Here is a 24,324-nt window from a genome sequence, read left to right as displayed (position 1 = left end):
GTAATTATTAAAACACACACAAAATAATGTCTGGATTTTATTGGCACATACTTACCTGGCTGTTTATTAGTCCCTCCAGTCAGCTGCATTGGTTTAGACTCTTATAAAACTTAATGAGGTGACACACCGCAGCCATGTACCACATGGACTCTTACGACGGTGTAACACATTTCTCAGCGATTCTATAAGAAATCTATACTATAAAATATATATTTATTTGATTTTTAATCCGTCATTTTAAAGAAAGATTGTATTATTCTTGATTTTCTTCTCCAAAGCCAAACACCGACTGTCAATCTGGTGTATTCTTGCGCACGTGTCAAGCAAGAAATTCCCTTTAAAATCGTGATTTCAGTCAAACACATCGCCCATACAATCCTAAAATCATTTTATTAGTTTTAAATATCCGTCTTCAATCTTTATCTCTTTACATTTTGATCGTTTGTAACAAAGATTACGGGTCTAGTTGAATCAGTGCGGCAGGATACCGTGCACACCAAAGGTTATATAAAGCCTGGCTGTAATGGTTCGACGCCATTTTACATTGCGCGCAGCTGGGGGAGCTTGAGGAGGTGGAGTGTACCGCTGCTGGTTTACCTTTTTATCTCGGATTTTAGTCTATATTGTTGGCACAAACTGCAGACTTAAAAAGGAATAAGCATCTTTGACTCAGGTATGTATCGATACTAAGTAAAAGTGGTTATTTTGATGCGATTTTCGTTCTCCTGTCCCGTGTGTATTCCTGCGGTAGCTAGGTGGCTAGTTGACTCGGTCTGTAACTGAATACGTGTTTTTCACAACCTGGTTCTTATTGTTGTTATTTATTTCATTATAAAGTGTTTTGCTTATTAATTTTAGGTGTATATTCTCAGTCTTGGTTAGCTAGTTAGCTGTTGTGGAGCGAGTATACGAGGTTTGCTGGTAATGCACAATAGTGTGGTAGGAATGTGCAAGTTTGGCTAACGATGTTTAGCTTTTATCCTTTTATTAGTTTTTTATTTTTTTTTATTTTTAATGTTAGAGAACATTGTAAGTATTCCATGTGTGACTTGTTTTGCCAGTCCATTACAGTAGGATTGTGTGTTTTATGGTAGGTAGATTTATATTTGTAATTTATATTACATCAACACACGTTCAATTGTTTGCTTGGACTTTAAATAGTTTGTTTAACGTTTACTATAATATAGCCTTACAAATAATATAACAAATAACATGTCTATTTTAAGGTTTTTAAATAAATAGCACTATGTTAAACCTTGTTACGAAGTTGAATTTCTAATATTTATCACTATTATTAAGGTTTGTATGGGTTAAAGTCCGTACATTTGTATTTATTGTAAACATTAATGTAAACAAACATCAGTTTGAGGAGTTAAATAAATGTCTGAATTGTTTATAAGCACATTTTGTTAAGTTTAGTCCAGTCATATTCATGTTTAGTGTTGTTTACTAAATACTGTGTGTGGAACTGGAGTTAACACATTTATTATTGTTTTTACTATTTATACACTAGCTTTTAATATTTGTATTATATTAAGTTGAAAAAGCATGAAGAAAGAAGCAGAGATGTGTTTTTTATTATTATTAATTCTTGTACAACATATCAAACTCCCAAAAAATACTTTCTACTGCATAGTTCTCTTATATAAACTCTATAATACAGGTTAGTTTATTCCAAACTCACCCTTGCAGACTGGTGTGTAAAAATAAGCTCAATGTTGGTGCAAAATGTACAAAAAAAACTTCCAGACTTTCAGCCCTCCCACAGTTTCCAAACAAAAGAGGTTTAAAAGTGGAGTTTTGTTGGGGTTGGAAGGCGAGGTGGAGCCTGGGTGAAATCTGACCCCAGGGCTCTGGTGTTCGGGTGGGAGGTGAAGGATCTGCCCAGATATCCCATCTACAGCGGTCACTGTCTGTGCTATCGACCCGACCTTTGAGTCAAAACAAAAGCCGATCTGATTGAAATTGTAATTGTTTGGTTTCTACGCCTCTGCACATTTTACTGGTGAGTTCGTTTCGTATTCAGATGTTTCATATTTAATTGAATGTAATTTATTAGACGTGCTGAGCTGAATTATGTGCATGTTGTTCCATCCAACCTATTTCATTTGCATTCTAGTATTAGCAATATAGACGAAACCCTCTGTGGCAGATCTGGTAATGTTATGACATGTTTTTGGCCACAATAGTCGTGTATTTTGTATTTTATGAATTAAACTAAACAGCACACCATCTGAGAAGCTGATCTTCAATTTGTTTATAGATAGACAGATACTTTATTCATCCCGAAGGAAATTATTGACCTCCAGTAGTTTAACAAGCAAAAAAAGATAAACTAATACAAATAAAGTAAATAAGGTGCATTTATACAGCATATGGTATGCAACAGAAAAACAGTATGTGCAAATTGTGCGTCTGGTTCATGTAATAGAAGCAGTAGTGTATCTATTCTTATAAACAATATATACAGATATATAAGAATAAATATAGAGATAAGGATATTGTTATAGTTATAAATATGTACAATGTAAATATATATATATAATAGAATTTGACTATAGACTGTGTATCAGACATAGGTATGGATGAGTATAATAGTGATAATATACGGATGATGATAATAATAGCAATACATGTAGATAAAACAATGTCGATTATAACCGATATATACATACAGGTATGAATACAAGAATTTAAATATCGAGAATTGCCTTACACAAGAGCTTACGTCGGTTTACGCTTGTCGTCCACTAAAATAATGCAGTTGACTGGACCCTGTCTTTACTGCGAGGTCGTTTTCTTTACTTCATTCGAGTCAAGACTTTCAGAGATGAGCTGGAAACACCTTTTTGTGTTCGTGGGGTTAATTGCCATATAATCATGTTATTTACTCACCGAGACATAGCTGTAGTCCCAGAGCCTTTTGTTTTCAGAAACCCTGCCGTGCCGAAACCTTAAACCCTTGGAATCCCGACACCAGGATTTATGGCCGCGTTTTGCTGGCGTGGTCGTGAGTCTCGGTCTCTCGCCTGCAGCTGGTCGTGTTAAATTAAGAAGCTGCGAGAAAGTATTAGTTGTGTCTTTAACCCGTCCTTGTCTTTCGGACCGACGGGTCGCTCATGAAGGCTGCTGCGTTTCGTCTTTTTTTTTGCCTGCGACTGCATATCGCGTGCGAACGGGGGCAGTTGTGCCAGCGTGTAAGGCCTCTGTGTAATGCAGACGACCGCCACAATCGGTTCCAGATGCTGAAACCTGTGCGTGTAGCCAGTCGTGGTCTGCTGTGCTTTAAAAAAAGATCTGGACACGCAGTACTGGTGTTTATACTGTGACTGTGCTCGGCAAAAACCAAGAAAAGATTAGGAATAGTGATCGACCGATATGGGTTTTTTAATGGCCGATGCCGATACCGATATTTAGACGAAAGAAGTGGCCGATGGCCGATATATAAAGCCGATAATAAAAAAATTTTACAACTAAAAAATACAATAATAATAATAATACAACAAAACAGAATTAATGATCTTAAATAAACATTTATTTATCACTGTATATTCTTGTTTGCTCTTTTGGCCGTTCAAAAAATTAAATAAAAAAAATAAAAACTTTAAATAAAATACAAATTATTTCAAAGGTTTCAGTGCACTTAACATACACAAGCAGATAGCAGTATCTTTTTGTTTTTAAGAATGAACAAACATGCTTAAACCTCCAGGCTGGAGGATTACAATCCTTGTTCTTGTGCATTCACTGATGTCTGCCTGGAGAGTGGCAAAATGGACACACGGGGCGCTCTAACAACAGCCAGACCAATGACTGTATACAGTCACTGAGCTGACGGAGGCAACGTTTAAATATCGGCCTTGTGCGCACATATATCGGCCGATGCCGATTATCTAAAAAAATGCCAAAAATCGGCCCGATTAATCGGCCGGCTGATTAATCGGTCGATCACTAATTAGGAATTAATACCTTTGCTTTGGTGTAGCTTTATTATTTTTGGACTGATAGAGACAATTTGTCAATGCATTAGTTATGTAAGAATTATAAAGATTAAATTTAGATTTGGGAACACGTCTTTCTGGAATGCACGGCTTGATATTTGTCAGAGTAATTAAATAAAATAAGCATTTAGGAGGATGTCCTACTACGGTTATTGTGTCTTGTCAGAGAGGCGAACACGATTCGGCCCCTGTTGAGCAGGTTACCGAATTCCTTTGTCCTTAAATACGTGTAAACTGCTGCACATGAATAAAACCCATCGACACTTAGGACAAGGGTTCAACGTTTTAACAGGAACATTTGCCTAAACGCTCACCGCTTTCCTAGTTTGCATGTTCCCGTCTCCTACTGTGCAGCGTTACGGCTCAGAATATTTAAATCCTGGTTTATTTATTACGTATTTAAATTGTTTTATTTGCATGTGCAGGCGGAACATGGTTAACACGGTGAATGCAATTTTTGGAACCTGTTTATCAGACACACATACACACATTCCTCACACATGCCAGCGGTGCACGATAAATACAATAAGGACAGTCTTATACACACACACACTCTCACATTCATACCTGTAAACAATAAGCATGTGTAATTTACATTATGGGTTAAAGGGGCAATATAGAAACTATAGAACAAAAAGAAAAATATATAAATAAGAAATTATATAAGTTAAATAGGTCATTTGTAGATGTACGAGAGTCCCAAAGATGAACAGTTCTGTAGTGTTTAATTGTTCATGAGCATATACATATACATATTTATAATGAATCTTATCATCTAAAAATCAGCTCCCGGTTGCTGTGTGTATTTTAAGTCCGTGTACGTGTGCGAACATGCCAGTATTTGGAATGACACATTGACGTACTGCCCAGCACTAAACACACAGGCTGAAATTCTTTACTAAAAACAATATCAAAACCTGCTTAAGATTACACATTCAAATCTGAATCATCTTGCACCCTATGCAGCGCCGTATAAATAGCCTCAACGTGCTGATATGGAGTTAAACTCAAACAAACAAATAAACAAACAAACAAGACCAGGGAATACTACTGATCTAATGTGTTGGGTGCATGCCGTAGCCTAGTTGTTAAGGTACTGGACTAGTAACTAGAAGGTCGCTGCTGTTGGGCCCTTGAGCAAGGCCCTTAACCCTCAGTTGTATACTGTAACTGTATTGTAAGTCGCTTTGGATAAAGGCGTCTGCTCAATGCCGAAAATGTAAATGTAAAAGTTGGAACGGAGTGTGGAATAAACGAACCGTGTCTGTCTGTGTCAGTTTAGGAAGCTGTGCTGACAGCAGGCTGAGTGAGGATTACAGACATGGCAACCCAACGTAAGTAGTTTGACCTAACCGTACCGTCCAATGCATGTTTTTATACGTCTGTTAACGTTTAGAGATTTGATCTGCACTCATTTATACTGTTTTAGACTATATGCGTCATTATTATAGCATGCTCATGAGTTAATTTGACCTGAAGCCCTTTAGTCTGGAGATTATTGCTTACCACGTGTTATGTAATGACCTCAAAGCGGAGCGTTACGTATTTCTCAAACGGTTTGTGCTTCTTCTTTTTTTCCCTACGCGCAGCTGATCTGATGGAGCTCGACATGGCGATGGAGCCGGACCGTAAGGCCGCAGTCAGTAGCTGGCAGCAGCAGTCCTACCTGGACTCGGGTATCCACTCCGGCGCCACCACCACCGCTCCCTCTCTCAGCGGCAAAGGCAACCCGGAGGACGACGACGTGGACAACCAGGTTCTGTATGAGTGGGAGCATGGGTTCAGCCAGAACTTCAGCCAGGATCAAGTGGCAGGTTTGTGTGTTTTGACTCGTATCCCTCCCAATACCAGGATGTTATTATTCGACGTTCATTTGAATGATTTTGCCATTTTTCCTAGACATCGACGGCCAGTACGCCATGACGAGAGCCCAGAGGGTGCGTGCAGCCATGTTTCCGGAGACGCTGGACGAAGGCATGCAGATCCCGTCCACGCAGTTCGACAGCGCCACGCCCACGAACGTGCAGCGCCTGGCCGAACCCTCGCAGATGCTCAAACACGCCGTGGTCAATCTCATCAATTACCAGGACGACGCGGAGCTGGCGACCCGGGCCATCCCGGAACTCACGAAGCTACTCAACGACGAGGACCAGGTACCGATGCTTCAGATATCGGGGGGGGGGGGGGGGGTCTGTCCGAGAACCTAGTGAGAAGAGGGCGTGTCTAAATTCTTAGATACGTTCAAATGCGCCTTAATTCTGAGCGATGATCTGACCGAATGATGAGGGAGCGTCCGACGCCTCCTCGGCGCCGAGGGCAATCCCAGCATTCGGTGCGGCACGACTCTTCTCACTAGGAATGACACATATCAATGCGGACTAATCAGTGCGGAGCAACCAACGGAGTTCTTTTCAAATGTAAATAAGTTCTAATTGATTTTGATCTGTATAGAGGTGCACGAGTGTCGTTTACTTGTAAATTCGGGCTCGTCGGGGAGACGGTACACGGTTTGAGCGGCCTGATGCTAACCGTGTTTGCTTAGTAAGCTAAAACTGCGCCGGCGTAACTAGTGCGTCTAAATAATCTGCCTCATGAGCTCCATGTCTTATTAGAATCCTCTCTACTGAGGCAGCTGATCAGGTAGGCAGCAAGGCAGCTCACCAGGTTATCAGACAGACCCCTTGTCTCTTAGATCGACATGTTTTATTTTTGCCAGTAGGGGTGTAACGATGCACCACAAGACAGTTAAAAATCGATTCACATGTGTAACGATTCAAATCGGTTTACATGTGGAATGAATCGATATTCACTTTAAACAGCAGATGGCACTGGCGCTATTCACCTCGCCTGGTTGACGTCACTACAGGGTTGCCAGGTTCATTGAAGTTTTTTTTCTTCTTTTTTTTTTTACACAAAAAGGGAAATGTGCAGCATTGTTTTGCATGGCTTGTACCTACCTCAAAAATAAAAGGACATTCGTTATTTAGATAAATAAAAGATAAGCACAAATACAGTGTTTTATTTTAAAGAGAAATAAGAAAAGGCCGCTCAGGTGGCGCAGCGGTAAGAACACACGCTGGAACCAGAGCTGGGATCTCGAATACATCGTATCGAATCTCGGCTCTGCCTGCCGGCTGAGGCTGAGCGGCCACATGAACGACGATCGGCCTGTTGTTCAGATAGGGGCGGGACTAAGCCGGATGGGGTCTCGCTCTCATGACTGGTGCGGTTACGACCTCTGCTGGCTGATTGGTGGCGCCTGCACAGAGATGAGAAAAGAGTGCTGTCAGGGTGTGTCTCTCCGTACACAACGCTGAGCTGCACTGCACTCGTCAAAGTGTGGGTGATGAGATGCATACGGCCGCTGCACACGTGTCGGAGGGGGCGTGGGTCAGCTTCGTTCTCCTCAATCAGAGCGGGGATCGGCATTGGTGGAGAGGAAGCGTGACGCAATCGGGCGATTGGACGAGCCAAACGTTGTAATAATTTGTCTTCAATTTAATTTTGTTTAAAAAATCGTATCGTGAACCGTATCGCATCGTGGGTGGAGTGTATCGTTACATCCCTATTAGCCAGAATCAGACCTCTGGTTTGGTACCTGGTACTTAAATATTTCCTCTGCCGTAGGTCGTGGTGAATAAAGCGGCGGTCATGGTGCACCAGCTCTCCAAGAAAGAAGCTTCTCGCCACGCCATCATGCGCTCGCCTCAGATGGTCTCTGCCATCGTCAGGACCATGCAGAACACCAGCGACGTGGAGACGGCCCGGTGCACGGCCGGGACCCTTCACAACCTCTCCCACCACAGGGAGGGTCTGCTGGCCATCTTCAAATCGGGAGGCATCCCCGCTCTCGTCAAGATGCTGGGGTCAGTGCTGGATAAGCGTTAATGCTCTAGTCACACGCACACTTCACTACTCGGAATGCAGAATGCGTTTTGGTCGAATCTCAGGCAGCTTTGTTTCATTTCTACAAGGTTTCTAAGTGGAAGATGGTTGTACATGAGTAACAGGACTGGACAGCATGGAGAACATGCTAAAAGCACCAAAACACTGAGCACAGTCTAGTGATTTATCACAAAATGTTCATTTTATTTTAAGAATAAATGTAGGTAAGAGGAATGAACGTGGAGATAAATCTACTCAGTCAGAGTTACAATATTCTATCTGTTTCTCTGCATGCTTTGTTAGCCCCCTTTCATGCTGTTCTTCAGTAGTCAGGACCCCCACAGGACCACCACAGAGCAGGTATTATTTAGGTGGTGGATCATTCTCAGCACTGCAGTGACACTGACATGGTGGTGGTGTGTTAGTGTGTGTTGTGCTGGTATGAGTGGATCAGACACAGCAGCGCTGCTGGAGTTTTTAAACACCTCACTGTCACTGCTGGACTGAGAATAGTCCACCAACCAAAAATATCCAGCCGACAGCGCCCCGTGGGCAGCGTCCTGTGACCACTGATGAAGGTCTAGAAGATGACCGACTCAAACAGCAGCAATAGATGAGCGATCGTCTCTGACTTTACATCTACAAGGTGGACCAACTAGGTAGGAGTGTCTAATAGAGTGGACGGTGAGTGGACACGGGGTTTATAAACTCCAGCAGCGCTGCTGTGTCTGATCCACTCATACCAGCACAACACACACTAACACACCAGCACCATGTCAGTGTCACTGCAGTGCTGAGAATCATCCAGCACCTAAATAATACCTGCTCTGTGGTGGTCCTGTGGGGGTCCTGATTATTGAAGAACAGGGTGAAACAGATGGACTACAGTCAGTAATTGTAGAACTACGAAGTGCTTTTATAAGGTAAGTGGAGCTGATAAAATGGACAGTGAGTGTAGAAACCAGGAGGTGGTTTTAATCTTATGGCTGATCGGTGTGTATATATATATATCACGTATAATGTTTTGGGGACGGAAGCCTCTTTCCTTGGAGGTGGTGCATCAACCAGTAAGTCATCATATATTGCTCTGTTCTTTCAGCTCTCCGGTGGATTCGGTACTTTTCTACGCCATCACGACTCTCCACAACCTGCTTCTGCATCAGGAGGGAGCCAAGATGGCCGTGCGCCTGGCCGGAGGCCTGCAGAAGATGGTCGCGCTGCTGAACAAGACCAACGTGAAATTCCTCGCCATCACGACAGACTGCCTGCAGATTCTGGCCTACGGCAACCAAGAGAGCAAAGTAAGATGAACGCGCAGTAGAATAAAAGCACGGTGGATTGATCTGTTTAGGTTAGATGTTAGATCTCAGAGATGTGCTTCGTCTGTTTCAGCTCATCATCCTGGCCAGCGGTGGACCTCAGGCTCTGGTCAACATCATGAGGACGTACACGTACGAGAAGCTGCTGTGGACCACCAGTCGTGTGCTGAAAGTGCTGTCTGTGTGTTCCAGTAACAAGCCTGCTATAGTTGAAGCTGGTGAGTTAACAGGAGGAGGGACTAGTTCTCTTATTCTGGTGAATAAAGAAGCTTATGGATGGATAGAGAGAGAGAGAGAGAGAGGAGGAGGAGGATGGAGGTCCCTGCTGAGTCTGGTTCCTCTCAAGGTTTCTTCCTTTTAAGAATTTTTCCTTGCATCTGTCGCCTTCAGCTGCTGGTAGATAAACAGATAGAGAGATAGACAGGTAGATGGATGGATTGATTGATGAATAGTTAAATAGGTAGACAGTCAGACAGAGAGATGGACTGAAAGACAGACAGACAGGTAGATAAATGGATAGATGGATGGATATATAGACAGAGACCGGTAGATGGAGAGATAGATAGACAGATGGATAGAGAGAATGATGGAGAGATAGATGGACAGACAGGTAGATAGATAGAGAGAAGGATGAAGAGATAGATAGACAGACAGACAGATAGAGAGAAGGATGGGAGAGATAGACAGGTACATAGATAGGCAGATAGATGGAGAGATAGAGAGGTAGATAGATAAGCAGATAGACATCGATAAATAGGCAGATAGGTAGACATAGGTAGACAGACAGGTAGGCAGATTTACAGACAGATAAATAGACAGATAGATAATCGGGCAGACCGATATATAGACAGCTAGAGGGATAGACAGATAGATATAGAGAAGGATGGCTAGACAGACAGGTAGATGGATAGTGAGAATGATGGATAGATAGAGAGCTAGATAGACAGACAGATGGATAGACGGGTAGATAAATGGATGGGCAGACAGATATATAGACAGATAGATAGGTAGCTAGATAGACAGACAGATAGACTGGTAGATATATAGGTATATAGACAGGTACTTTGAGATATGGACAGATGGACAGATAGGTATAGGTAGCTAGACAGATAGACAGACAGGTAGATATATGGACAGATAAATAGAGATATGCACAGATGGATGGATGGATGGATGGATGGATAGATAGGTAGGTAGGTAGGTAGGTAGGTAGGTAGGTAGGTAGATAGATAAATATTATAGATAGATAGGTAGATAGATAAATATTATAGATAGATAGATAGATAGATAGATAGGTAGGTAGGTAGGTAGGTAGGTAGGTAGGTAGATAGATAAATAAATATTATAGATAGATAGGTAGATAGATAAATATTATAGATAGACAGACAGACAGACAGGTAGCTAACTAGCTAGATAGATACACAGACAGACAGGTAGAGATATGGACAGACAGACACACATTTCCATTCATCCTAAAGGAAATGACTGACCTCTGATGATCCTCTGATTGTGTTCAGGTGGTATGCAGGCGCTGGGCCTCCACCTCACAGACCCCAGTCAGAGACTGGTTCAGAACTGCCTGTGGACCCTCAGGAACCTGTCGGACGCCGCCACCAAGCAGGTGAGTGTGGACTTCTCTCTGTCCTCCAGCTCGTTTCCGCTTTGCTCCGTTCTTCCTACATGAGCGCTCTCTTTTTGTCTCCCCACTTTCCCCCCCTCACGGAGAAGACATCCTTAGCTGAAGTAGATGTGATGCAGGTAACGGTCATTCCTGCCTTTATCTGTGACAGGGCGGGGAGCTGCAGTCAGCACCCGGCCCAGCCTATCAGCCGTTAGGGTGTTAAATGAAAGGAAACGCATGGTGAAGTGATGATGATAATGCCTGCCACACACACACACACACACTCAGGCTGGCGAGTAGAATGTTGTGGAGTAAATGTCCTTGATTTGTGGTGTTGATCGGTTGTGATTGGATTAAACCCCAGGCTGACATTATTTTTGGGGAATGACCTTATCTCGCATGCTTTTCCCACCGACAGGAGGGCATGGAGGGCTTGCTGGGCACCTTGGTCCAGCTCCTAGGCTCGGACGACATCAACGTGGTCACCTGTGCCGCCGGCATCCTGTCCAACCTCACCTGTAACAACTACAAGAACAAGATGATGGTGTGCCAGGTCGGCGGCATCGAGGCGCTGGTGCGCACGGTCCTGCGCGCCGGGGACCGCGAGGACATCACCGAGCCTGCCATCTGTGCCCTGCGCCACCTCACCTCCAGGCACCAGGACGCCGAGATGGCCCAGAATGCCGTGCGGCTGCACTACGGCCTGCCCGTGGTGGTGAAACTGCTCCACCCTCCTTCACACTGGCCTCTTATCAAGGTAAATCAGAGTTCAACAGTCAGTTCTTGTTCTTTTACTGTGTTCAGACTGTTTTGGATTATATATATATATTTATATTTCTTTCCCCCTAGGCGACAGTCGGGCTGATCCGTAATCTGGCCCTGTGCCCTGCCAACCACGCCCCTCTCAGAGAACAAGGGGCGATCCCTCGATTGGTCCAGCTGCTGGTCAGGGCCCACCAAGACACCCAAAGACGCACTTCTATGGGAGGAACACAGCAGCAGTTCGTGGTCAGTCCTGTTCATTGTTTGTAACGCCCTCACTGTATGTGGAATAGTAATCAAAAGGTTGCTGGTTCTCACAGGTTGACACTGTTGGGCCCTTCAGGAAGGCCCTTAACTCTCAATTGCTTAGACACTATACTGTCACAGTGCTGTAAGTCGCCTTAGATAAAAGCATCTGCTAAATGCTCTGAAAATTGACGTTATTCTCAAACATAACACCCTGTTCTTTTGTTTTAATAGAATATATTTACCATCCGGGAAAAATAAGGCAAAGAAACTCCAGCATTGTTTAAAAATGTTCTAATCTGGATTGTTAAGTCTATGAGAGATGATGTTCTACATTTGGAAATTGGTATTTTGGTCATTTTTACTCATCAACGCTTTAATGGTCAGCTCAGTCATTTAGTAGATTTTAATTTGAGTCTAAATACTTGGGTAAAAATAAGCCGTACGGTTGACGGGTGTTAAACTCAAATAACTGGCAGCTTTTCTAACCTTTATGTCAACTTGAAAAATCATCCATGAAAAGCTGCATCATTTTTGTGATCATCCCAACTGTTTGGTAGAGACTTATTAAAACTACTGTGAGCACTGGTCCAAAAACATGAATTGTTTGTTGTTGATATAGTCCTTAGAATAAAAAAAATGCAAAGGAATAATGTTTTTTAAACATTATTTTCTGGGTGAGACCATTAAAGATTTAAGTGCTTGTTAGCTTGAACTTGCACAACAGCAGTTTAAAGTGCTAAAGCAGCATGCAGCTTTTATATCAATACAATTCTTAATGTTTGTTATATTTACTTACCGAGACAAAGTAGAAACACTCCTCAAATTCTTGAAAACAATCGGTTTAAAAGAACACACATAAAACAACAGACTGTTATAAAAATTGTCTACTGTTTCCTGCCACGACTAACCATTGTGTAAATACAGCATTAGGGCTGTGTGATATGACTAAAAAAAACGTATATCTCCATATGCTTTTGAGAAGTGATGATATACGACATGATATCATGTAAACTTAAAGTACATTGGCAGGCCACCGCCCGTATTTTAGCTTATATTATTCATAAGTTCTCTTAAAAACACAAAACATTGTAGTTCTGATCAATTCTGACTAATTACAGTGTTTATATTTTGTATTATTACAGGCTGTATTTGTATTAATATTGACAACATTTATATTAAACAAACCAGCAGAATCTCACAATCACATTTCTGCTCCGTTTTACTTCAAATTAATGAGCATCGAGAAAATCCCCTAAACGTTTAATATTTGATCATGCTTTGCTATCATTGCAAAATAAAAGCGCACGGTGAACGGCATAGAATCAACACCGCTGCTTACCTGAGCTTCTCTTCTTCAAATCTATATCTGTGTGTTATTCCATTAGGGATATAATCCACAACAACAACCAATGAAGAAAGAGATTGAAATTCTGCCCAAAATATGAATTCGGAAGCTCTGATTGGTTTATACAGCTGAAGCTCTTGAACAAATGAACTGAAGCAGAGTGAGCAAATCAAATTAATCTTTACCGTAGATAAGAGAGAGAGCAGCTCCCTGATTCCATTCCAATGAATAATTTGTCTGAAAAGAGTCGTTTCTGATTCGTTGACTCAGTGATTCAGTTTCCCTGTGTGTGCGTTGCCACTGTTGGGCCCTTGAACAAGGCCCTTAACCCTCAACTGCTTAGACAGTATACCGTCACAGTACTGTGAGTCACTTTGGATAAAAGCGTCTGCTAAATGTAGTAACGTAAATGTATTTGTGGGCAGAAGTAGCTCAGCGGATGAAATACAGGACTAGCAACCCCACCAAATTGCCACTGTTGGGCCCTTGAGCAAGGCCCTCAACACTTGGAATGTATACGGTCACGATAATAAGTCGCTTCGGATAGAAGTGTACGCTAAATGCAGAAAATGTAAATGTGGCAGGAGTTCTGATCTTGGCTTTACTTTTATTTACTTTAAACTGTATAATAACTAATATAGTAAACATAGTAATATAGGAAGCTAAGTGAGAAGTTCATACAGTAAATCTCACGTCAGGTTCATGCTGGAAGCTTTACAGCATTAATAATCTATTTATAAAGCAGTATAACCGGTCGGGCTGATTCTCTCTGTATCTGTGGGGATTTGTGTTCACGGTCCGCTCTGTGTCGTGCAGGAGGGAGTTCGGATGGAGGAGATCGTGGAGGGTTGCACCGGAGCGCTTCACATCCTCGCCAGAGACATTCACAACCGGATCGTCATCAGAGGACTCAACACCATCCCGCTGTTCGTCCAGGTCGGTCCAGCTCCACAGCGAGACTCTCTCTGAGCTGTTTTTCCTCTCAGAATGAGTATCTGCAGCATCGATCCTAACCCCACCTTTTCCCTTTCCCTAGCTGCTGTACTCCCCCATTGAGAACATCCAGCGCGTAGCTGCAGGCGTCCTGTGCGAGCTAGCTCAGGATAAGGAGGCGGCCGAGGCCATCGAGGCGGAGGGAGCAACCGCTCCCCTCACGGAGCTGCTTCATTCCAGAAACGAAGGCGTTGGTGAGGGTCAAAGCTTTAAAAAAAAAAATATCAGATTGTGCTGCTTGTTCAGCGCTCTGGTGCTTTTTCATGGCTCGAAACTAAAAGATTAGGAGTAAATACTTCACACTTTTTAATAAATCTAACCAGAATACATACGTTCACTATCCCAGGGCTTTTGCACGTGTTTATAACGTGTGCTATTTAAGCTCTTTATTTTTCCACCTGGAAAGTAAGGTGGAGGTTGTACACAGGAGGTTTCAAAGTAATCGGCACGAGAGATTAAATTCTGTCCACCTTAAACGTCCACCTTTTTTTCACATTTACGCTTAAATCAACTTACAGTACTGTGACAGTATATTGTCTAAACAATTGAGTGTTAAGGGCCTTGTTTAAGGGTGGCAATCTGACCGTGATGGGGCTTGAACCAGCGACCTTCTAATTACTGGTCCAGTACCTTAACCACTAGGCTACAGCTGCCTCAAATCTCAAAACAATACAACAAACGTTATGCATATTAGCGCCCAGGTGGCACAGCGGGATATTCCACTAGCACACCAGCACCGAGGTTCTGAACTCCCCGGTTCGAAGCTCGGTGTTGCCACCGGTCAGCTGGGCATAATCGACAGTGCCTGCAGCAGATACTAATTAGCCACCGTATCTGCAGGGTGGGGGCCGGACTATCTGTGTGTGGGCGGGTCTTCATACGCTGTGTGAGGACCCTGATCGGTGGAAGAGACGCCTGTGCAGAACGCAGGGGCGAGAAGAGGAGGGCTGTACACGTGTCGGGAGAGGCGTGTACAGCGGCGTGCTCTCCTCGGATGCAGTCGGGTATCCATCAGCAGCGGAAGACAAGATTGAGTCACTAAATCGGGAGGAAAATGAGGAGAAAATGCAGAAAAAAGTGTACAATAAAGTACAAAAATAATAATAATACAAATAAAATCTTATGTGAGAGAGAGTGACTTTAGTAAAGAGAAAAACTAAGAATAAAGTTAAATAAGTAGTGCAATTCAAGTACAGCTCATTTTCCGTTAATGATTATCAACAGCCGACGTTTAGAAAAAGAAATCGTGAAATCGGAGATCGTGAATTTTCCTCTAGCACACCAGCGCCAAGATTCTGAACTTCTCTGTTTAAAACTGAGTTGCCGCCGGGCGCCATCTAGCGGGCGTAAGTGGCAGTGCCTGCAGGGCGGGGATGACCGGACTATGTGGGCGGGGTCTTCAAACGCTGTGTAAGGACCCTGATTAGCAGATAGAGAGGAGTCTGTGCAGAGTGCATGGGTGAAAACGGGTTTCGCTAAGGGCTGTGCGCGGTAGTATACCCACCTCGACTGCACTCAGGGATCCACCAGCAGAGGAAGACAAACTGACTACACTAGACTGCGGAAAAATGCATCAATAAATATAAAAAAACTCGCTTTAATGCTAGATAAATCTTCTATGCTCTAAGTGGACTACATATATTTTAATGGAACTAGAAATAAGCAGTAGGTCCTGAAGGTTGATCAAATTAAACGTTTTTTGCCAATTAGGAGCAAAATGATGTGGCGGTTACTAATAAGAATTAAGCATAACGACCGACAATAACAATCTCACAGGGATGAGATTTATAGACGAGCGATTTCCCTCCAGGATTTTATTTGTAGGAACACGTCTGGTTAGTGGTACGCTGTACTGTAACGCCACCTCCCTCGGCATCAGTTAAACCATGGCAACCGAACGCCCACCGGCGATGGCGGCGCCGACGGTGTGAACGCAGGGTTACGGCTGATAGTGGGATGATGCAGATCTGCATGAAATCTCTTTCCATTAAGTAACATACACAAGGCAAATCTTAGTATGTAAAAAAAACTATTACATAAATATGTATTACATAAACACTAAAAGTCGTTTTGTGCACTGCAGGTAGAAAGAGCTACAATGATACTCAAATTCCTTATAATTACCGTTCTGAGAATAGAAAATGGCGGCCGCCAAAAAATCTGACTTATTTTGGTCTGTAACTAAAGTATTAGTGATTTTTAAGATGAAAACGCTGCACAGAATGAAATTATAGTGCAGTTAGACTTTGCAGTGAGCGTCATATCGTTCGCGCTGCAACAGAAACAAAGATATTTATATCCGTTAGCTTCAAGGCTAACGGATGCATTGAAATCAATGGGAATTGCTAAATGCTAAAAGAGGGACCGAAGTCTGAGTGCACTATGCCTGAAAGCTGTAAATGAGACACAGCCGATCATAGATTGCGCAATACCATGGCCCCTGCAGTGATAATCACATGTAAATGAATGAGTACTGATTTGTAAGCAGTACAAACGTGCAGAAATGCATTTTTTTACAGGTTTGGCTTTTCAAACACACCCAGAGTGAACTTGTGCTCACACCACAGCTTGTGCACAGATACAGTGGCCTGTCTGGGAGAAAGTATTCACACCCCACGCACCGCACCACTTATAAACGCATGCGCGCCCCCGACCTGCGCACGCCCGCCGACCGGCACACGGCAATCACACTCGCATTTTCTCCGGAAATGCACATCTCTAGTTACTATTGAAAACGCACATCTGAAGACCTACCTAACATAACGACGACGATGTGAGATGATAGGAGCGAAAACTTAACCTGTCCTGGTGTTAGTAATGTAGTTAAATAAATACATAGTGCAATTTAAGTACAGGTCATTTTCCATTAACTATTAACAGCCGACGTTTAGACATCAGAATGCGACTTCTTTTACTGCTTGATAAATCTGCTATGCCTATAGTGGGCTACATCAAATTTACAGGGAATTTCAGGGCCGTTTAGAACATAATTATGTAATAATTCCAGTTCCATGAAAATATAAGTTAGATATTATGAATAAGATTGGTGCACGTCTAGATTTATTGTGTTCATTTTGTACAGTAATTAGTTTGAGCTGTTTTACATTTACATATGCAGCATTTAGCGGACGCTTTTATTCAAAGCGACTTACAACTATGACTAAATACAGTTCAGGCGTATTCATTGAGATTTAAGGGCCTTGCTTAGGGACCCAACATCGGAAACTCGGTGGTGGTCGAATTGGACCAGCTACTTTCTGATTACTAGTAATTTAGTTTAGTTTTAGTTCGTCTTACTTATTTTTAGTGTGGTTGCCTAAAGGCAATCATACTATTGTTATCCGAAAGTCATATTATTATTATTCCGCCCGTTTTTTGTCCGGCTTTCTTCGTCCGCAGTTTTCGAGATATCGACCCCGTTCCAGCGCCAAATCGTCCGGCCCATACGGGAATAGATCGCTTGTATACAGGTTTTCGATCCGCCCGCCCGGTCGCCCACCACGCCCGTTTTTCCGGCAAATTTTTCCCATAGACTTCCATTTATTTTTGAAAAAATGTTGAGATATCGACGCGGTTCCAGCTCTAAATCGTCCGGCCCGTTATTGACGTAACTTCTTGTTTTTTGCTTTTCGATCCGCCTTTCCGTTCGCCCGCCACGCCCGCTTTTTTACCGTTTTTTGGTCCCATTGACTTCCATTCATTTTTTCTGAATGGTTGTTGAATGGTTATTTCTACAACCTTTATTTAACCTATAAAAGTCCCATTCACTTCCATTCATTTTTTCTGAATGGTTGTTGAATGGTTATTTCTACAACCTTTATTTAACCTATAAAAGTCCCATTCACTTCCATTCATTTTTTCTGAATGGTTGTTGAATGGTTATTTCTACAACCTTTATTTAACCTATAAAAGTCCCATTCACTTCCATTCATTTTTTGAAAGTTCGAGATATCGACGCCGTTCCAACTCTAAATCGTAAAGCCCACTGATGTTACCCCGACTCAGATACAGCATGGGGATTCGAACCCACACCCACCTGCCACGCCCGTTTTTTGGCTCCATTCACTTTTATTCATTTTTTGAAAGTTCGAGATATCGACGCCCTTCCAACTCTAAATCGACCGGCCCGTCGATGACGCTCCCGAATTACATACAGCGTTTGGATATGAGCGCACGCCCGCCGTCCACACTCGCATTTTCTCCGGAGATGCACTCTCTAGTTCTAATTGCTGCCTTAGTGTGTGTGTATATATATAATATTATATACACCGAACAGGCATAACATTATGACCACTGACAGGTGAAGTGAATAACACTGATTATCTCTTCATCACGGCACCTGTTAGTGGGGGGGGATATATCACGCAGCAAGTGACATTTTATCCTCAAAGTTGATGTTAGAGCGTGAGGATCTGAGTGAGTTTGACGAGGGTCAGATTGTGATGGCTAGACTACCGGGTCAGAGCATCTCCAAAACTGCAGCTCTTGTGGGGTGTGTCCCGGTCTGCAGTGGTCAGTATCTATCAAAAGTGCTCCAAGGAAGGAACAGTGGTAAACCGGCGACAGGGTCATGGGCAACCAAGGCTCATTGGTGCACGTGTGGTCCGATCCAACAGACGAGCTACTGTAGCTCAAACTGCTGAAGGAGTTCATGCTGGTTCTGATAGAAAGGTGTCAGAATACACAGTGCAAAAGGGGGACCAACACAATATTAGCAGGGTGGTCATAATGATCTGCCTGATTGGTGTGTGTGTATATATATATATATCTGTATTATGTTTAATCCTGACGTACTATTTACATTCAGAGGACAAGGTATGAGTTTCATTGTACAGTGTAACTGTAGTGGTTCAAGCCCCACCACTACCAGGTTGCTGCTGTTGGGCCCTTGAGCAAGGCCCTTAACCCTTAATTGCTCAGGCGGTGTACTGTCACACTACTGTAAGTCGCTTTGGATAAAAGCGTCCGCTAAATGGCCAAAATGTAACTGCCGTTTCTGCTCTTCACGTGAATATAAACCTCTTATATTCCGTCTCCTTCACACAGCCACGTACGCTGCAGCAGTGCTGTTCCGCATGTCCGAAGATAAACCCCAGGACTACAAGAAGAGGCTGTCTGTGGAGCTCACCAGCTCTCTGTTCAGGACGGAGCCCATGGCCTGGAACGAGGTACTTCAGCCCACATCCTGTCTTCAGATCCTGTCTGAATTAAAAGCCGACGTGAGCCGTGAATGATTTAAATCTAATTTCTCTGCAGACCGGAGACCTGGGGCTGGATATCGGCGCTCAGGGGGAGCCTCTTGGCTACAGGCCGGACGGTGAGTTATCTAGCTATATATATATGTAGGCAGTGTTCAGCAGAGGCGTGTGCATGCTCTAACTCACTGCGCTGATCTGATCCACTGATGCACGCCCTCCGCCGGCCGTGTGAAGTAGCTCGCGTCGCTCGTTTATGCTTCTTCTAACCTGTGTGCACCCTTCCCTCCACTCCCACTCCTCAACCCTCCCGTCCACAGACCCCGGCTACCGCGCCTACCACCCCGGAGGCTACGGCCCGGACGCCATGGGACTGGACCCCATGATGGAGCACGACATGGGCGGGCACGGGCACCACCCCGGCTCCGACTACCCGGTGGACGGCCTGCCCGACCTCGGACACACCCAGGACCTGATGGACGGGCTTCCCCCGGGCGACAGCAATCAGCTGGCCTGGTTCGATACCGATCTGTAAATTGTACATTTTTTTTTTTAGGTGAGGCACTGAGGCTCTGGCATGCTCTTATGATGAGTGGCGGTGTGTGATGCTCATGCTGCGTGTGTTTAGTGCAACTCTGATCCTGACGCTTGCTTCTCTCCCGCAGCTGTATCGATGGATGGGAATGAACCCGCGTTGTGATTCGGCCTGTAGAGTTGCTGAGCGATCTCACGAGAGTGGACTGGTTTCTCTGGAAGTGCCTGACACTAATACGAGTTTCCTGTGGGAACACGAGCACGTTAAACTTTTCGTCCTGTCCTCGGCGGCCCCAGTTCTACCCGCAGAGGAGCGTCGGTGGGCGAGTTACCCGAAGAAAGCTCGAGAAATGCGTCCCAGGAAGGAATTCTCACCCATAACCTTGTCTGTGACTTTCTTTCCACGTCTTTTTTTTAAGGATACGGCGGTTCAGTACCTACAGCTAGCTTGCTTTGATACTCATCTCTTATTTTTGCAGTCGTCTGAATTCTTTCCGGGTCTCTCAGTGTTAAATTATATAGTGGTAATTCTCCATCGATTGAGATTCTATCGATTTTATGTAGAACACTAATATGGGTTGACTTGTATTTCTGATCAAGTGTAACATTGTGTAGCTTTTGTATAAAAAAAAAAAATGAGAATTAAAAAAGAAACGGTCCAAATACCAATAATCTTCTTCTTCTTCTATCAGGTCTTTGTTTCCAGTGTCACAAAAAAGGTCTGCAATCAGAGGGGACCAGTTCAGTTCAGTCCTTTTATTTGTATTAAGTTCTGTTTTTATTTGATCGTAGCTTTAGGTCGTTTTTAAAAGAACCCCTTGTTATTGTAGCCTGTTGTGTTTACTGCAGACATGGAAATGACACGGCTCAATAAAATAATGGACAAACTTTACTTTTCGCTTGTCTGATTGTGACGTCTCGCTGCGGCGAGGGTCGCCGGCTTTGTTCGACTCGCGACTCGTTATTTGGAAACGCTGACAATCAAACGGTTCATAAATAAAAAGCTTATTGAATAAAGAAAACGAACAACAACTTGGAAGAGTGCGTCGTTTATAAGAGCCTTGAATGTGTGATCGGTTTGTACTTGGCTACCTGTGTCGCAGCTGCCAGAGGTGAGTTCACAATCTGGCCGTCCCTTCCTCGGACACGGTTTGGTCCAACAAGATTCAAGTGTCCAAAAAGGTGGAAATCAGATGGAGCTGAATCCGGACTATAAGCGTCTCTTCGGCTCGGTGGGGGGTAGCACTGTCGCCTCACAGCACGAAGGTCCTGGGTTCGATCCCCAGGTGGAGCAGTCCTGTGTGGAGTTTTGCATGTTTTCCCCGTGTCTGTTTTTTCCAGGAGCTCCCCCTACCTGTCAAAACTGCAACGAGACCCTGACAATTAAACACATACTGATCGAATGCCCTAGCCTGCAGCCACGAAGACAGCAACACTTCCGTGCAGACATCATCAAAGATCTCTTCGACAAGACCTCACCAGGGAAAATACATAACTACTTAACACACGTCAAACAGTTTGATGTGTGTTAAGTAGTAAAAAGGAAATTATGGGAGTACCAAGCCGCGCCCCGCCCTCTAAAAACATTATCACCATTATATGAACCAGAAACTTGACGTGCCACGTATATAGCCGCAATCGTGCTGACGTGGCAATAAATCCCAGCTATCATCATCTTCCGGGAGCTCTGGTTTCCTCTCCCAGTCCAAAGACGTGCAAGTGAGGTCAATTGGAGATACTAAATTGTCCATGACTGTGTTTGATATTAAACTTGTGAACTGATGAATCTTGTGTAATGAGTAACTACCGTTCCTGTCATGAATGTAACCAAAGTGTAAAACGTGACGTTAAAATCCTAATAAACAAACAAGCTACACTGGGAGGCACATTTACGCTCTCAGTATTCCTCCACCATGTGTTCCAGCTGCCAAAGGTGAGTTCCCAATCTGGCCTTTCCTTACTCAAACATGGTTCTCTGTCAAGATTGTGTCTTAGCAATGCAGTGGTGGCATTTTTTTTATTTTAATTCAGATTTTAATAAAAATAATAATGAACAAACATAACTATGACGTCCTGATGACTGAATGGAACACACTACTTGAAATTGGCGGTATACAGGGTGAGAGAACCCCTGTAAAAAGTCTCCACACGTTTTTAACTCCATTTATTAAGAATTTTACTTCTCTACATGTTCACCTTCTGATACTTTTTAATGTCGTCAGCAAAACATGTTTTTGGTTGAGCTGGTAGCCACTGATGCAGCGCTGCTTTCACATCATCACATGAAGCTTTAAGGGGAATAAGATTTTCAAGTTCCAAAAAGGTGGGAATCGGATGGAGCTAAATCCGGACTAAAAGCGTCTCTACGGCACGGTGGCTAAGTGGGTAGCACTGTCGCCTCACAGCAAGAAGGTCCTGGGTTCGTGGAGTTTGCATGTTCTCCCCTTGTCTGCGTGGGTTTCCTCCCACAGTCCAAAGACGTGCAAGTGAGGTGAACTGAAGATACTAAATTGTCCATGACTGTGTTCGATATAACCTTGAGAAGTGATGAACCGGTCATGAATGTAACCAAAGTGTAAAACATGACGTTAAAATCCTAATAAACAAGCAAGCTACACTGGGAGGCACATTACGCTCTCAGTATTCCTCCACCATGTGTTCCAGCTGCCAAAGGTGAGTTCCCAATCTGGCCTTTCCTTACTCAAACTGTCGTCAAGATTGTGTCTTAGCAGTGTAGTGGTTAATAAACAATAATAATGAACAAATGTAACTATGATGTACCGATGACTGAATGGAACACACTATTTGAAATTGGGGGTTTACGGGGTGAGAGAACTTCTGTAAAAAGTCTCCGCACTTTAACAACAAATTCCATCACTTTTCTACAGTCACCTTCTGAGGTATTTTTCCAGCGTCCCAACTTTTTAATGCCGTCAGCAACAAATGCTTTTAGTTGAGCGTGTAGCCACTGATGCAGCGCTGCTCTCACACCATCATCACATGAAAATCTTCTTCCCCTTAAAGCTTCTTTAATCTCCGCTGGAGCTAATTCCAGACTACAGTAGACCCTCGAACCGTTTACCATACGAACATTTTGGGTTATGAGCGATTTTTTTTCAATTTAACATACGAACCAAATTTCAGATTACGAACCAAATTTCGCATGTGAACGAAACCCGACTGTGTCTCTCTCTCTCTCTCTATATATATACATATATATATATATATATATATATATACAGTATATATACAGTGAGTGAACATTCGGACAGCGGACGGTGTTTTTCAGATGTTTTCTTGATATTTTGTAAAATTCAATATTAAAACGGCCCCAAAGAAAAAATCTATTATTATTGTAAAAAAACGAAGGAAATCAGCCAATCAGATTTTAGGACCGGAACTATCCGTTTTATAATATGGTGTATAGTACAGCACACGTACTGTACTGAAATGTGATGTGTGTTTATGTACAGTACTACTGTGTATTGTTTATTATTGTTTATTACAGGAATGTAACTATTCTATAATTTAAGATTTAAGGGAAAATATACTTAATATACTTAATAAAAATGAGCATTTAAGACATTAGAAAGGTTAGGTAAGGGGGTAAGGGGGGGTTTGGGAGGTCTGGCATGGATTAATTCTATTTACATGATTTCTTATGGGAAAAATAGGTTTAACTAACGAACATTTTGACTTAAGAGCAGCCCTTCAGAACCAATTACATTCGTAAGTCAAGGTTTAGAATTACCACAAGCATCTCAGTATCTCAGACATGCCCGATTACTACTCCTCCCACCCTCACCGCTTATAACCAAAATATAAAAGTGCAGACGCTTTTCAAAGATCCCACATAGTTTCTATTAAATTTTACAGTATTTGTGATCTTTCATCCACATCAAACCATAATACCAACTTTGCATTGCAAAAAAATATTTATTAACCTCCGACACTGCAGAACAGAACAGACGATCCCTGCTGGCTGCGTAGCCAAACCCACCCAGCACATCAGCACACAACTGTTAACTGTTAACCCACACAGCTGCTGGATCATTAACACAGTCAAGCAAGCTTCACTTCACCATGAGCTTAATCTCGTACATTTGTTCTAGTGCTCCGTAATGAAATTAGGCAGTGTTTTACTTTTAATTAAACAATATTCCTGACCAAGATAAAACATCGTTTCATTAAATCAGTGTGACCCACGTGGTTTTGTTTATTGTTTTATTTTGGAAGTCCAGAAGTAGGTAAATAAATAGATAGATGGGTGTTTATGGGTAGTTAGAAATTTAAATTTTGACTTTTTAATCATTGAAGTCATCCAGCGATGAGGAAACTTAGAATTAAACTTGTTAACGCCAGCAGTGGAGTCATGCTAATACTCACATAAGCACAGTGGAGTTCAAATCTCAGTTGGCCA

General features: G+C 43.0%; 1 protein-coding gene across 5 annotated transcripts; it reads left to right on the top strand.

The window, feature by feature from the left end:
- Window positions 1-557: 557 nt before the first annotated feature.
- On the top strand, window positions 558-20,936 carry ctnnb1 (catenin (cadherin-associated protein), beta 1). 5 transcript variants are annotated; one of them, XM_062991449.1, is made up of 17 exons: window positions 558-673; window positions 5,284-5,335; window positions 5,591-5,815; window positions 5,901-6,154; window positions 7,629-7,867; window positions 8,986-9,187; window positions 9,279-9,423; window positions 10,723-10,826; window positions 10,934-10,963; window positions 11,245-11,583; window positions 11,676-11,834; window positions 13,999-14,118; window positions 14,219-14,369; window positions 19,222-19,343; window positions 19,432-19,492; window positions 19,691-19,926; window positions 20,036-20,936. In XM_062991449.1, the coding sequence occupies exons 2-16, from the start codon at window positions 5,323-5,325 to the stop codon at window positions 19,903-19,905; spliced, it is 2,379 nt and encodes a 792-aa protein (XP_062847519.1). In that variant the 5' UTR covers window positions 558-673; window positions 5,284-5,322; the 3' UTR covers window positions 19,906-19,926; window positions 20,036-20,936. The 5 variants fall into 5 exon arrangements, with proteins under 5 accessions (XP_062847519.1, XP_062847518.1, XP_062847521.1 ...); XM_062991448.1 differs by having other exon boundaries at window positions 5,279-5,335; XM_062991451.1 differs by lacking the exon at window positions 10,934-10,963 and having other exon boundaries at window positions 5,279-5,335.
- The last annotated feature ends 3,388 nt before the right edge of the window (window positions 20,937-24,324 follow it).

Source organism: Trichomycterus rosablanca, chromosome 3 (genome assembly GCF_030014385.1).
Source record: "Trichomycterus rosablanca isolate fTriRos1 chromosome 3, fTriRos1.hap1, whole genome shotgun sequence".
Lineage (NCBI taxonomy): Eukaryota > Metazoa > Chordata > Actinopteri > Siluriformes > Trichomycteridae > Trichomycterus > Trichomycterus rosablanca.
This window is presented reverse-complemented; position numbering and strand designations above follow the sequence as displayed.